Genomic DNA, 14,865 nt, shown 5'->3' with positions numbered 1-14,865 from the left:
CTTTCCCTCAAAAAGGAGATACTGTCAGAGCTCAGTGCTCCTCTCTCATTACAGTGTCCCTGCTGCTTTCACAAATGCAGCAGCTCCCACTCCTGCACTGCTCCCTGCTTGCCTGCAGTGCTGCTGCTCAAACGGGGATGCAGGTCTTTGGCAGTTTGGTTCTGCCACTGATAGAAGAATTCCTTATTTCGCAGGCCCTTCGGTGACCAGCTCTTGGAGACCACATTTGTGGATGGGAGAAGGGACAAAGACAGGATGGAAATGGGGCCCAAAAGGCTGGCCCTGGCTGCTGCTTCCAAACAGGAGTTGCAGATAGTGACTGACATACTCGCAGGTGTCATCAGGTGTGCATCCTTTTACCTCCACCTGGTTTGGAGGGGAGTGTGTACAGTATGGCCAGCCCTCTGCTAATCCCAGAGGAGTCTGTGCACTCCTGCTGTACCAGAATGGGGAATGCAGCCTGGCAAAGAGGGAACTAGAGCTCAGGCTCCATGGTGTGATAGCCAAAGGCAGGGTCTTGCTCTCTAGCTAAGGGTTGGGCCCATCTCTGTATAGTGAATAGTGTCACTGCGCAGGACACCAGGGCACTCTGCTGCCATGAGTTTGGGAACAGGCTGCACTGGGATTCACCTATTTTTTCTGTCAGCTGCAAAAATGTTAAGAACAAGTGCTGGGGAGGGAAAGGAAGTTTCCTTAGCTCAAGCCATCCTTCTGGCTCTCTCAGGCCCAGAAAGCAAGAAGGGACAGACTAAACATTGACATCAGTCATCTGATTTCCTGGGATTCACCCCTTATATGTTTGTCCTCCCAGAGGCCTCTTGGAGAACACCCAGCTCCATGATGCAATAAGAAGCACCCTGGATGAGCCCATTCCGTATTTCTCCCAGTTTCGGTGTGCAGAGTCAGCAGAGCTCCAGGACAGGAGACAGTGCTCCAGAGTCCCCTCCAGGGTCTCTGCTTCACCAGATCTTTACCCTAAGAAGGATGAAGAGAGGAAAGAAATGAGGCAGGAAACCTCTCCCAACAATGATTTGCTGGAGATTTTCCACCATGAACAGTTGAGGGAGCAGAAGGAGATGATAAGCAGGTGGGAAGCTGCACAAGCAAGTTAGCCATGGCACTTCTGAGTTGTTCTGTGTGTCCTGGGTGGAAATCGATGCTAGCCCACCTAGCCACCCTCTCCAGAGTGTGGTTTGTAAAGAGTGCAGGTTTGCTGTGTCTTGGGGTTGAGCCGTGGGCAGTGCCAGGGTGCTGTTAGAGAGTGATGTCTGCTTTACATTCGGACAGTCCTGGATGTATTAGACGTGAGTGCAGCGTGTGCTCACCTTAGCTTTTACTTTCAACTTGGATTTGCTGAGGCTGCTCACTGCTACAGGCCACAAGCATATGCACAAATATTAACTACAGCACAGCTTGGAGGGAGGAACCACTAAAACCACAGTCACCCAGCTCTGTCTGATGTCAGGTCCTGATACCAGCTGGTGGCAGCTCTGGGAGAAGGGTCAGCACCCCATTCCTTAAGTCTTAGGTTCATTGGCCTCAGCATGTAGGAAACTGTGTGTGCTCCACTGAAGTGCCTGATGTGTCCTGGGAGGAGTCACAGCAAATAACCTGCCTTATCTGCTTTCTGATAGCTGTCCTCTGCCTGTGTTTTACCCTCCAGGCAGCCAGCCTTTAGGAGCCTGGTGGAGCTGGTGCTGGAGAACACACTGCAGAATATCCTGATTGAAGCCAGCCATGGGGAAGTGGTGCTGACAGCCCAGCCCAGGGTCATTGCTCTACCCCCCAGCCCTTCCCAAAGGTAGCAGAGTGTATCTGTACTCTGTGTGGGGGGGTGGGCGGTGGGGGTCAGGACCTGTCCTTAATATGTCAGGCTGAAATACAACCCATTTTCTGGACCACATGGATTAGCTGGATCACTGGCTGTCAGCGCCAAGGCTGCCTCTGCAAAACAGGGAATCTGCTCCCAAATCTTTTGCTGCTTCTTGGCTTGTCCTGAGCCACAGAGCAGAGGTGATAACAGTACAGCCTTTCTGTGGACCCGAGACCATCATGCAGCTTAGGGGCAGGGCCCTGTGACTGAACAGCTAGCAGAAGGGTCTGAGACACTGGAGAGCCCAACACAAGGAGGGTCTCTCAGGTAAAGGAGTCAAGGAGTGGCAGCACAGCCTCTGACAGCAGAAAGGGGGTAAAGCTTTCATAGTCCAAGATAGTGTAGGATTTAGTTAGGGCGAGGGAATGGCCACTGGAGGGAGGCAAACCTGGAGCTGATGGCAAAACATGAGGCTTTGCACCAGCTTGGGGAAAAGTGCAGGCAGATGGGACTGGGGGAGGATGGGAGTGGGCTCTTGGGTGGAGAACTCATCTCCAGAGCTGCAGGACCCTTGTCGAGATAGGTGCTGGGTGTTTCCCGTGATCCCTCGGGGAGGGATGATTGCCTGGAGGGAGGTGGCAGCAGGCTGCACTCTCCCCACCCCAAAACCTATCTCTTCTTCAGAATCACCAATCCAGCACCGCCACCGCCCTCAAGAGCATAGCAGCTGGACACTGGGCTGCTTGAGCTAGTTATGCACATCAACTGCCTCCACTCTACATCCTATCCTTGTGGTGTCCAGCACAATCCTGATCCTCGCACACCACAACCGGACCTCAGCATGCTGTCTGCCTCTAAGGACCTATATCCTGATTATGTCCTCACCTCCAATTTGAATTCTCTGGCAACTCCACAGCAGAGTTCATGAGATCTTGCTTGTCTGTAGCTGGCCACATCATGAGAGAAGAACCTCCTTCTGACATAGGGAGCAGCACAAGGACAACCTTTGTGACTGTTCCCACTGCCCACAGTCTGTATGAGCTGGGAGAGGAGGGGAATCTTCTTTGAAATGTGGCTGAGGACGGACTAACAGCTGGGCATTGAGATGCCGAGCCCCTGCCAACATCAGTAGGATGCAGGTACGAAATCCTCCTCCCCTCCTTGCTCCAGAGGCTGCTGCAGGTCCCATGTACTGCAATCTAGTCCAAGAGAGCAGCTACAGCACCGTCCAGCACATTCAGCAACCCAATAAAAGCAGCTTGGCCTCTAGGCACACAGACACCAGCGTGTGACATACATAATCGATGCATCTGGATTTTGGAGCACCTAGACAAGCTCTTCACTTTTCAAACTGGGGAAGGGGATGCTTTGAGCCTTGGCCTGACTATAGGGTCCCGCCGGGCTACGGGAGGGTCTCGCTGTGCAGAGCGGGTTTGTCACAGCCAGGAGGTGGCAGTGTTCGTTGTGAGAAATGCCAGGTTCCCGCGCAGGGCTCAGGATGGGGCCGGGCACCGGCTGCCTGCTCCCCGGCAGAGGCTGCAGCTGGCCCTGCCAGGCAGCCGGGCTGGGTTTGCAGCAATTCCCCTCTTCTGCAGCCCCGCTACGGGCTCTGGGGCACCCAGCCACCCTGCTCCGGTGGGAACACAGCTGGTATCCCCCTCCAAACCCTCCTGCTCCGTGTTCCCAGTGCCAGCGCCCAGCCGAGACTGGAGCTGTACCTTCTCCCCTTGCAGCCCAAGAGAAGACCATGCTCCAGAAGCTACAGAGGCCTTTTGCCCACAGCTACCTGCTGTGCCCAGGGTGGGCTGCATCTCACCCAGCACCACCCCAGCACTCCACTCTGTACAGGGGGCCTGCCTGCATAACCGTTACTAAGCCCCAGGGCTGAGCTGTTCTTGTTGTCAGAGATACAGCACAAGGCACTGCCAGCTCCTGTGCTCAGCCTGGGTGCCTGAGGCATTCACGTACGCCCTGGATCCCTCCCACGAGAAGTGCAGATCCTCTCTTCCCTCCCCAGCATCCTGGGTGCCAGGACTCTTAGGTCAGACAGCAGCCTTTCTGTCTTCCATTGGTGCTGAACTGGTGATGCGTTCTTACTTCCTTCCTCCCCAGCCCAAGGCAGCAGCAGGGCCGGGCTGTTGGGATGACTGCCTGATCCTGGCTCCTCACTACACATGCTCTGTGGTCCTGTGACAGGCTTCGTAAGTGGGTAACACTTGCAAAGGCAGGAGCCTCACTTTTGTCCTAAAGCAGGCTCAATCCAGCTGCCTGGAGCAGCAGACAGGGTCCTCAGACCTCCTGTGTGAACTGATGCTCCCTGAGCTGCATCACCATTTAACTCCTCTGCCTTGTGGGACAGATGGGTCAGCATGGGAAATGCTGTGTGTTAGTCTGGTGTAATGCCCAAGAGTGAATGAATGGAGCCTGAGTGCGGACACGTGTATGCGGAGAATTAATTTTTTGACATTAAAGCTCCTATTCTCCCCAGTCTCCTGTGCTGAACACAGCCTGTACCTGGAGAAATCAGTACTCACACTTTACTTGCCTTTTGAAGCACTACCAGAGGTAAATTCACATCTCTGGTTAGCATCCCTGTAGTAGGAGAGAGGCCTGAGACATGCTTTCAGCAACAGGTGAGTCAGAGAACAAGAACAAGTTTGAAAGCTACCCCTACTTCTGATAGAGAAACCTTTCTTCCCTCTGCTCTTTGCAGGGGATGTGAGATGGTGGTGTGTCACCTCTGTTCTAGGTCTTCTCTGGTGCCTGTCAACTAGAAACACTCAGCATGCACTAAGCAAAGCCATTAGCGGCTGTCACGCTTTTCTTCTTTTATCCTCATCCTAAGTTAAAAATATACCAGGGCCAGCCCCCTTCCCAGGCTGGGGTAATTCCTGCTTCCTCTTCTCAAACTGGGAACTAGGCCCTGGCGCTAGTATTGCAAAACACTCCATGTGTGACCAGGAAACACCAGTGTCCACATCATTGGAGAAGTGGAGCCTCCCCACCAGTGGCCATTCCCTCAACCTAGCTGAATCCCACACCGTCTTAGACTATGAAAGCTTTGCTCCCCTTTCTGCTGTCAGAGGCTGTGCTGCCAGCCTCTTGGCCCTTTTACCCAAGCAATGTGATTGACATGTGCAGTGCTGGCAGGGAGAACTTGTCCCTTAGTAAGAGGCTTTGTAAGAGGCCCTTTGCCACTGCCGAGGGTGAAGGCAATGAACTGTGGGACTGTAGCAGAGCTGGACCCACAGCCCAGCTTCCCAGAAGGAAGAGGGGAGAAGTCCCATCTCCACTAACTGCATTTGGGTCTTAGGCAGGAAGAACTCTGAGCTTGTTGTACTGGTTCGATTTGGCTGCTGCCCCAACGCCAGCCACTTTTGTAATGCACATCTCTCCAACAGAGATATTGTAGATACAGGTCCTGCTCCTTCCCACTGGTGTTGGAGTGGTGAAGTGGGGTGAAGTTCCCATGATGCTGGGGCTGGTGGCCAGGACAGGCTGCTGGCAGGTAACCATACAGCCAGTATGAGGGTGACCGAGTGTGAGCTTTGCAAGCTAATGGGGTTCCCCTCCTCCTTGTGCTGGTTATCAGGAGTGCTCAGTCATCAGCCAGTTAATGCAACACACAACAGGCCTTTTCTTCTTGACTGTTAGTCCTGGCTCCTAGGGAGGGGTGAAATGGCCTTGGGGCAGTGGGCAACAGAAGCTATCCTGAATCCCATTAAAACATTTAACATCTGCTGAATGTGCCATTGTCTGGGAGATAAAGGGAAGGGAACAAAGCTGCTCTTGGTCTTCCCTGCCAGGGTGTCTGCAAGGCTCTGCTGTCCCATTACAGCTGGGGATCCTGAACCCCCTGCAAAGACCCACTTGACATGGCTCTGTGCCCATGTGGGGAAGGGGGCAGTGTTAGCAGACAATCCCTGGACCCCCTGCTGCAGGTGTGCACAGCCCCTACTTGGCATCAGCCCCTTCTCTTCACCCTGCACTGAGTTTTAGGAACCTGGAAAGGTCCTGCCCTGACAAGCCTTCAGTGTCTGCACAGGCAAGGTAAACTCTGGAGAGCAAAACCGTGAAGGTTTTGCTTCCAAAACCCTTAGCAGAGCTTGGCAGAGACCCTCTACCCCTGGCCTCCCGTGTCTAAGATAGTGGGGTTTTCTTGGCTCACCTGTGTTGCTCTGGTATTTGGGAATGGGGATAGTTGTCCAGCACTGGGCCCTTTGCAAGCTTAAGGGACCTGGTTTTCTCCCATTATCCATAGGGCAGCCTGCAAGGGTCATCTTTGCTGTGAGGCACTGGAAGAGGTTGCCCAAAGAAGTGGTAAATGCTCCATCCCTGGCAGTGTTCAAGGCCAGGTTGGACAGTCTTGGGCAACATGGTCTAGTGTTAGGCATCCCTGCCCATGGCAGGGGGGTTAAAACTAGACAATCTTAAGGTCCTTTCCAACCCAAACCATTCTATGATCCTGTGATTTTATGGTGGGGCCCTGCCCTGGCAGGAGAGAGGTTGGGGTGAGAGAACATCTTTAATATAGTACGTAGGCTTGCAGATGTCTTCTGGAACCATCTCCAGTGTGATGTTTTTCATGGCTCCTTCGGAAAGGTGGGGGACAGCCACGAAGCATATGTATGCCAGGAGCTAATGCTCTGCTCTGCCAGTGAACAGCCCAGCAGGGAGACGTGAGAGTCCTGCCCAGCACGTTTCCCACACCAGGAAAGCCGAAGTGTAGGGGTCTGATAGCATCAAAATGAGGGTGAACATCAAGTTCCACCTTAGCACCACAGCCCAGGGCTGCAGTGGTTCCACATATCCTTTGCTGGCAAAACTACCGTAAAGGAGGATCAGGATGAGCAAGGCCAGCAGGCTAATACTGCTCCAGCTCCTCCACATGCCAGGCTTGGGGACCCCATCCTGCAGAGGCAGCACCAGGCAGGAGGGATGGAGTGTGCCTTTCAAAGTCCTGACTCTTAGAGGGACAAGGCTCTGAGGAAGAAGGGTAGGGTGGCAGTGGCTAAGGATCATCCACTATGACTTAATTTGGAGCTTCATTTACTGCAACCTGCAAGCACACTCCAGCTCTGGAAAGAGAAATGATGGTGGTTTCTAAAGCACACCCAGGACCATGATACCTGCAGGTTTCTGCTGTGGGGGTTAAAGCAGTGTTACACCCATCTACACAAACAAACAGCCCAGTGCACTTGGACAAAGGAGCTTCTCCTGCCACTGCAGCTGCACTTCATGGTCTGTTATCCACGGAACTGTGGGTGCCAGAGTAACCCAGAGAGATAGCACAACTCCTACTGGCCCCAGCTGACAAGAAAGCTTGAGAGGGACTTCTTACAAGGGCATGTAGGGATAGGACAATGGGAGAATGGCTTTAAACTGCCACAGAGTAGATTTAGATTAGACACTAGGAAGAAATTCTTTGAGGATGGTGAAGCACTGGCACAAGCTGCCCAGTGAAGTTGTAGATGCCCCATCCCTGGCAGCATTCAAGGCCAGGTTGGATAGGGCTTGGAGCAACCTGTGTCTGATGGAAGGTGTCCCTGCCTGTGGCAGAGGGGTTGGAACTAGGTGATCTTTAAGGTGTCTTCCAACCCAAACCATTCTGTGATTCTTTGACTCAGGGCTTCGTAGTATGGCTGGCTGCTGTCAAAGTGTACCTAAATTTCTCCTGCCCAGCCCCCCATGTTCTCTGCATGCTGACCCAAGAGCCATGGGGGTGCCCACACCCATTACTCTGCTGGGTAGTGACACAGCCGGGACATGGGAGAGTGCTGTGAATCTGGGATGCAGTCACCCCACTGGGAGACATGTGCACATGGAGTGAAACACATCCTGTTCTCGTGGCTGTGTTAGGACAGCTGTCTGCTGGCCCATGTGGCCATGCTGGAAACGCTCCCCAAGGAAGTGTGCAGAGGCTGTTTTGTCAAGCTCTGCTTTGCTGCCTGGCTCGGGGGTCTGTGGGTTTCTCTAAATGAAATGGGCATCATCCTTGTGTGCCCAGGTGGGTTTCAGCATAAGCAGGGGGATTGGGGTAGAGGTAAGAGAGTCCATCACTGGCACTCAGTGTCAGGCACTAGCTTTGCTTTCCTCCCCTGGGACCATGCTGCTTGCTCACCTCCCAGCAGCCCAAAGCAGTGCAAGCAAGCAGCCCTCATCGCAGAGCTGCCCAGGTAGGGTTCCCCATGTCTGCCTGCCCTGGCCCTCCACTCTCCCCTCACCCCTGGCTGCAAAGTGAGCCAGGCAGGTGGGTGGAAAAGTGACAGCTGGTGTTGTTCCAGCGCAGGTTAATGAATGTCTCCTCCTCTCTCCCCCTCTCTCCCCCTCACCTCCTCCTCCTTCCCACCACCCCAGCACCCAGGCTCCTGGCTCCTATCAGCCCATCAGGCTCCCATTAACAAAGGCAGCCCTGCAGAGTTTGCATAGAGACCTGCTCTGCCTCTAATCTAGGTGGGCTAATCGCCTCCCTTGCCCAGCCTGCCTTCCCTAGGTCAATATTTGCTCTGAGCAAACACAGAGCCGTGACAGGTGTGCTGGGGAGAAGGCTCGCTGCTGCCGCCAGCCCAGCCCTCTCGCCTGTCTCTGCTCAGTCACATCTCTCCAGCCCCCCGATCGCCGGCCAGGCAGCGCTATTTTTATCAGGGCTATAAAAGCCCCATCCAGCCTCGTCACCCTCATTTTCTGCCGTGAGCCGGCGGGGGAAGGCAAAGCTGCGCACCTGCCAGCTGCCAGCGTGTCACCGGAGCCAGGTGAGCTGCTGCACCCGGCAGACCTGGGCCGGGGTCCTGCCTGCCTGGCTGCGAGCAGGACGCTGGGCATGGAGGACACCCTGGGGCTCCCCTGGGATGAGCACTGGGACCCTGGTGGCACCCCTGAGCTCCCGGGAGGGAATGGGATGGGGTGCCAGCTGTCGCCTTCCCTTAACTCTTCCCTTCTTTCTCACCTGTATTTTACAATGTTTTCTGTTCCTTCCCCTCCTTCATTTACTTTCTTCCTTCCTTCCTTCCTATCCCGTTTTCCTACCCTGCCTCCCCACCCTGCCATGCCAGTTTAACCCGCCCCTGCTCTGTTTGGCTTTCCCAGGCAGCAGGAGTCAAGCATACACCTTCTGGACTTTACCCCCAGAGGAGCTCATTCAGAGCTGGTTCAGAGCAGCGGGTGCAGCAAGGATGCCAGCTCCTAGCCTGGAGGCACCCGGCTTGGGAAGAAGGATGGGGAGAGGGCTACTGGCAGCCCACAGCAGAGCATCCCTGGAGTCCATGCCATCCCAGCCTGGAGCATCTCTGCACTTGCCTGGCGTCGAGCCCCACGTGCAAGACCTGACCTGAACGTTTTGTTCGTTCGGCTCGCGTTAGGCAGGTCCAGCCCATCTGCAAGTGTGTAGCACAGGTACCACACCACCTGCACACCAAGGACCTACAGCCCGCATAGGGAGCGCACACTTGCTTGCAGCACGTGTGCCAGGATGAGCACACAGCCCATGTGTGGAGCTTGCAAGGGACATGCACAACATGAAGGCTTCACCCAAACATGTGTGTGCAGTGTTTGACCTGTGTGTGGCACATGTGTGAAGCGATGGACAGGCAGAGCACTCAAGGCAATGTGATTACAAGCAGCATGCATGAACACCACAGGATCCACACATGCATGGGACAGGGTACCCACGTGGCATTGGTACACATGGCATTTCTGACACAGCTTTGCAGGCTATGACCTGAAGGACCCATGGGTGCCCATGGCATGATAAGCATGTGTAACACTAACACACTAGACACACACCTGCCTGCATGGCTGACTGCTGCCTGCAGCAGCCTGCTGGGGAAGGAAGGGCAGCCTGGCCTTTGAGCCCTGGCAGCACTATGGCAGGCAATGGGAGCCCTGGCAGTGCTGCACAGTGCTGGCTCAGGGTGGAGCTCACCAGGCTCTGCCAAACACTCAGGTAGGTCTCAATGGTCTGCTGGCACCAAGGGAGCTTTAATTGCTGATGCTGACACAAGCGGCAGCGAGGGAGGGCAGAGGCAGGCAGGGGGGAGCAGGGCAGAGGATGAGGGGTGTCACATCCTTTCCCTCACACTCCTGATCCCGGGTGCTGCACTTCCCAGCCCTTCCAGGGTCTGTCTGCCTGTGCACTGGGCTGCCAAAGGCAGGTGTTTCCTGTTGCTCACCTTCACCCTGCTGGCCAGGTACCAGCTCCTGCAGTGGCAATCCCTCTGTCTAAGTTTGCTGTGAAAGCTTATGGTGGGGTGGCCTGGGAAACCAGCAGGTCTCCTCCAGGACAGCCCTGCCCACTGCCAGCCCTGCTCTGAAAGCACAGCACAGTGCTTGACCTGGACTCCTGGTCCATCCCATGTACCATCCCTGTCACCCTGCAGCCAGTGCACAGACGTTCAGAGCCTGGGGCTGCTTCTAGTGCCATGGAGAGATGGGAGATAGGACAGCAATGGATCTGCTTTCCTCCTACCACAGGATGTTGTGTGGGGATGAAAAGAGCCCCATACCTCCAGGCCTGTCTGACATTTCTCTGACAGCCCTGAGCATGCTCCTGCCCTCCCCTCTCTTGTGGCACATGATCCAGCTCTGGCCCCACTGTGCTCAGGAATCCTGTGAGTTTACAGGTGGGTCCTGAGCTCTTTCAGCAGCCTCTCTGCAAACACTGTGAAGGCTGAGCCCAGCCCCGCATTGTGGATGGAGGAGAAGCTGGAGGCAAAGGAGCCCAGGAGTGTGCCAAGGGACAGGATGATTCCTTCTGCTTTCCTTCTCCCCCATCCAATCTGTACACACGACAAGGCTCCTCAGCAGCCCCTGCCCTGGAGCAGGAGAGCCCCATTCCCTCCTGGGCACCCTGCAAGGGATGGAGATATGGCAGCTCCTGGGCTTCTGCCTGGGCAGATGCTTGGAAAGCTTCCAACAGGTGGTGTGGGAAAGCACCAAAATCAAAGAGCATCCCTACACCTCTCCAGGGGAAAGTATGCATCCTAACTGTGGAACAGCCACCAAACAGTGCAGTGACTGGCCATCACGGTGGCCATGGGCCCCTTTGGACTATGTCTCCAGGCTCTGCCTCCTATCACCAGGCCTGGCAAAGCTGAAAAGCCAAGAAAGCACAACACATCCCCCGATGCGCACACTCCCCTGCAGCTGCCCCGCTCGAGCTGGGATCAAACAGAGCACGGTTAATAATTCTGAGCAAAGCCAGGCCCTGCTGCCCGTGCTGCTCCAGCCGCCACACGTGCATCCCCATGGGGGCTGAGCCCAGCAGAGATGGTATCTGGTAGAGCAGGACTCTGGAGGTGCTGCCTTGATCTCCCTCAGTGTCTCCATGCACCGCTGACCTACCTTGTGCCCTAGCATGACCTGGCACCCGCAGGACCCATGTTGCACTCTGTATGTAGCCTAGATGCTCCAGAAAAGCACCTCTTTTTTTGGCTTTTCGGGGTATCTGGGCAGCCGCCAGGAAGCCAGACCCCGCACCTGGCACATGCAGCAGGTCTGTGTGCAGGCCTGCTTGTGTGCCCCAGCAAGAGAAGGGGATGGTTGTAAGAGGCAACACTGGAAATTGACCGCCTGCCATCTTCCCAGCCTGCTCCCCCTGTTCCAGCTCTGCCAGCACAGTGGCACTGAGAAGCTGCGACACCTCTCAAAGCTGGGGGTGGCCACTGGAAGCTATGTTGCCCTGCAGGTTGTGTTGGCTGGGGAATGGCCCCCTGGCAGGTTTAGCACCCAAGGGTGAGCCGACCCCCAAGCCAGGTAGAGCCAGGGGCTTTGAACACCCTCTTTCTCCATGTCAGAGCCAACACTGGTGCCAGGCTGGCAGGAGACAAGGTGCAGGGGGATGCTGCTGCCTGCATTGTGCAGTGCTGTGCCCCCCTGGGCCCTGCATGGCCATTTGCATGGCTTCGAGGACCTGGGGACCTGGGATTGGCATGGTGCAGCTCTGCACGGGGAAGATTTGCATGGGGGGGCTTGGTGCAGGAGACTGCTCGGGAGGCATGTGTGCCCAGGGCTGCATTTTCATACAGGTGTAGCTGCATACAGGTGTATGAGCACACACACATGTGCATGTGTTTGCATATATGTTTTTATGTGTGTGAATGGCTGTGTATGTGTGTGTGTGTGCCCTCCCTGGGTCAGGCAGGCAATGCAGAGCTGGTTATCTTGCTGCTGCATTCTCTGCCCTATGTCTGCTTGTGTGTGTGTGTGCACATGTGCGTGTGTGTGTGCTCCTGCTGAGCTAAATGCATGGCACTGGCCGTGCCCCTGCCACACTCACTGGTCTGCATCCTGGTGTGCATCAGATGAAGGTGTGGGTATGAGCAGAGGTGAGAGTTGCTGCAGGCTGGTTGTCCTGCCCAGCCCGGATGGGGTGTGCTTTGCTGCAGGATGTGGTAGAGGCAGCTGGTTGCCCGCTGCACTCCAGTGCCCTGGAGGGATCAGCACACTGGGCTGGTTGGGCACCCCAGAAGCTGAGCACCAGGGTTGTGTGGGCACTCCTTGATCCCAATTGTCCCCCACCTACACCGCGACTCTGTTGTGCCTGGAGGAGATGCCCAGGCTGTGCCACTGAAGGTCACCCCGTCCCAGTGCCGCTGCGGGTACCCAGCCAGCTCGCACAAGGAACCAGGCTGCCTGTGTCCCTAGGGCTGGGCTAATGTTGGAGGTCAGGGTGTTGCTGAACACCCCCTGGCTGTCTCCAGCTGCCCAGCCTGCTCTGAATCCAGGACTGCAGCAGGGAACATAAGGGACTGTCCTGGATGCTGAACCCCCCCTGGCTGTCTCCAGCTGCCCAGCCTGCTCTGAATCCAGGACTGCAGCAGGGAACATAAGGGACTGTCCTGGATCTGCGCTGGAGTCCTGCATTCGCTGTGCCAGGCTGTAGCTTCAGATACAGCCCCCAGGCAATGGGTCTGTCCCACACATTCCTCCCCAACTCAAGACCATGGGGAAGAGGCAGCCTTCAGCCTAGCTGCAAATGGGACAAGCTAATTGCTATCTGGAAGGCAGGGTGGAGGGGAGAGGTGGGTCCAGGCATGGAGCTGCCTCCTGCCATTAGGCAGCTTTGGCCACCACTAGCCCATTCCTGGCTGCGGGGAGCATTGGGCACAGGCTGTGTATAGCCTGGCATCCTCCCCCTGCACCCACAAGCAAAGAGGTGAAGTTCCAGAGGGGTGAAGAGAGTTTTTTCCATTTCTCCTGGAAAGAGCTCTGAACTTCCATGAGCAAAGGGGTAAGGGGGAGGCCTTGCTGAAGGACTCAAGGTGCTGGGGGGAACACATGCACGAATCCTGCATCTCAGAGTGCATCCACTCTATCCTCCCATGAGGGCTCCGGGGAAGGGGTGAGTAATAGGGGTCCCCTCTCACAGGCCAGCTGGTGGCCCTGGGTATTGTGTTGGGCAGCCTGTTCTGGGACGGATGTGCATGGAGCAGGGTGCCAGGGGGGCCACTCCTGTCACAGCTGTTGCTAGGTTTAGGAGCCTTGAAGCAGGATGTTCTGTTCCTGCTGCAGCGCCTGGCTCAGCCCCCACCTGCGTAGCCTCCTCAGAGCAGCTGGAGGAGGGGAGTCACCGCTGCCAGGCTTTACCTCTGCCTCCTGGATAGGCATCACCCTGGCTCAGGGTGCTGGCATTGCAGAGGGTGCCCACAGGGACTGGAGGAGCACCAGGGTGGATGGGACCTTGGCCACGCGCTGGCTGAGCTGGCACGCATCCCCAAGCCGAGGGAGCTTGGGACAGGAGGTCCAAGGACCACCCCCTGCACTCTCATGGCAATATCATAGGTTGTATAGGTAAAGCTGGGACCTGGGAAGCTCTTCCCCTCCAAGTATGATAGGATGTACTGAAGCAGATGCAACTGCATCCAGGATGGGCTGGGCATGGGGTTGGATGTGCTCATCTCCATCACCGCTCCCCTGGGAGTGCACTGGGCACTCTGTATGGACCAGCATGTTTCTCCATGACACTGTAACTATGGGGTGCCTGGGGGTGCCAGGCTAGGGTCATCTGTGGTAACAGGGAGGAGGTCACAGCAGCTGGCACCAGCAGGCTCCATTTCAGGTCAGGATCTGGACCTGAGGACCAGATACCAGCTCCTCTGTCCCAGTGCCTGGCATGTCCATCTGGGTAGGGTATGATAGATATTGGGGGGACACCTGAGGCTGACGGAATCTGCCACCCCGGGGACCCTTTTGGAGCAGCCCAGCTGGGTTTTGTCCTGTTGTCAGCCACATACCAGGGCCAGGCCAGGCGGGGGATGCAGCAGTTGCCACCTGCTCACACCGGGACTGTAATTCACAGGTGGAGCCTCCCTGACCTTCAAGTGGGATTAATCCCCATGGGAACAAGTGGGGAGCAGGCAGGTGAGGCCCCGGCTCCCCTGGCAGCTCTTGGGGGCTGAGCAAGGCTGTCAGAGCCAGGACATTGAGCACACCCCCATGCAGGGGCAGCCTGCGGCCAGGGCCAGGCAGGGGCCACACAAGCCCCCAGTGGGTGGCAGGGGGTGAGTATGTGTCCCTGGGAGTACCCTCATCTTGGTGGGTCTTTGTGGGTGCACCTCAGGAGCTGTGGGTGCCATGGGGCAGGGTGGGCACCCATGGTCCCGCAGCGAGGGGGTGAGCAGCATGCCTGGGGGTGCCCAGATGCTGGTGTGGGCATCGAGTGGACAGGTCTGGAGAGCTGGTCCCACCAGGGCACTGGTGGTTGGCTGAGGCCATGGGTGCATGAGGAGAGTGGAGGCTGGGGTGAGGAGTGCCATGCGGAAGACCACTGTGGAAGCTGTTTGCAAGACCCAGCTGTGAGTGTGAACATGTGGGTACCTCTTGCACTGCAAGTGGCTGTGCCCTCCACTATGTCCCTGCCCTTCAGCCATTGGTGATGGTGCCCAGACACCAGTCAGCATCTGGTTACTCAGTTCCCGTTGGGGTTCCTCTCCCTCTGCTTGCCCACCCTGTGGACTCATCCTGCCCAGGGTGCAGCAGGAGCTGGGGCAGGTACCCACCGAACTCTGCCCCACAGGAGCCCATGTGCCCGGGCCCTCTGTGGGGACAGCAACGCT

The 14,865-nt window shown here is 56.3% G+C and overlaps 1 protein-coding gene across 1 annotated transcript in view; it reads left to right on the top strand.

The window, feature by feature from the left end:
* The window catches only part of LOC104406191 (coiled-coil domain-containing protein 108-like), a gene marked incomplete at its 5' end in the record, with an annotated part of 15,114 nt that extends 12,577 nt beyond the window's left edge, over positions 1 to 2,537 (top strand). Inside the window, 4 exons of the mRNA XM_010015108.1 lie at positions 195 to 344; positions 812 to 1,087; positions 1,664 to 1,801; positions 2,498 to 2,537. Coding sequence (XP_010013410.1) covers positions 195 to 344; positions 812 to 1,087; positions 1,664 to 1,801; positions 2,498 to 2,537 — 604 coding nt within the window. The remainder of the gene's footprint in view (positions 1 to 194; positions 345 to 811; positions 1,088 to 1,663; positions 1,802 to 2,497) is intronic.
* Between the last annotated feature and the right edge of the window lie 12,328 nt (positions 2,538 to 14,865).

The sequence above is a fragment of the Nestor notabilis genome, unplaced genomic scaffold (assembly GCF_000696875.1).
Source record: "Nestor notabilis isolate BGI_N333 unplaced genomic scaffold, ASM69687v1 scaffold6905, whole genome shotgun sequence".
Classification (NCBI taxonomy): Eukaryota; Metazoa; Chordata; class Aves; order Psittaciformes; family Psittacidae; genus Nestor; species Nestor notabilis.
Note: the sequence above shows the minus strand (reverse complement) of the source record. Positions and strands in the feature narration are given on the sequence as shown.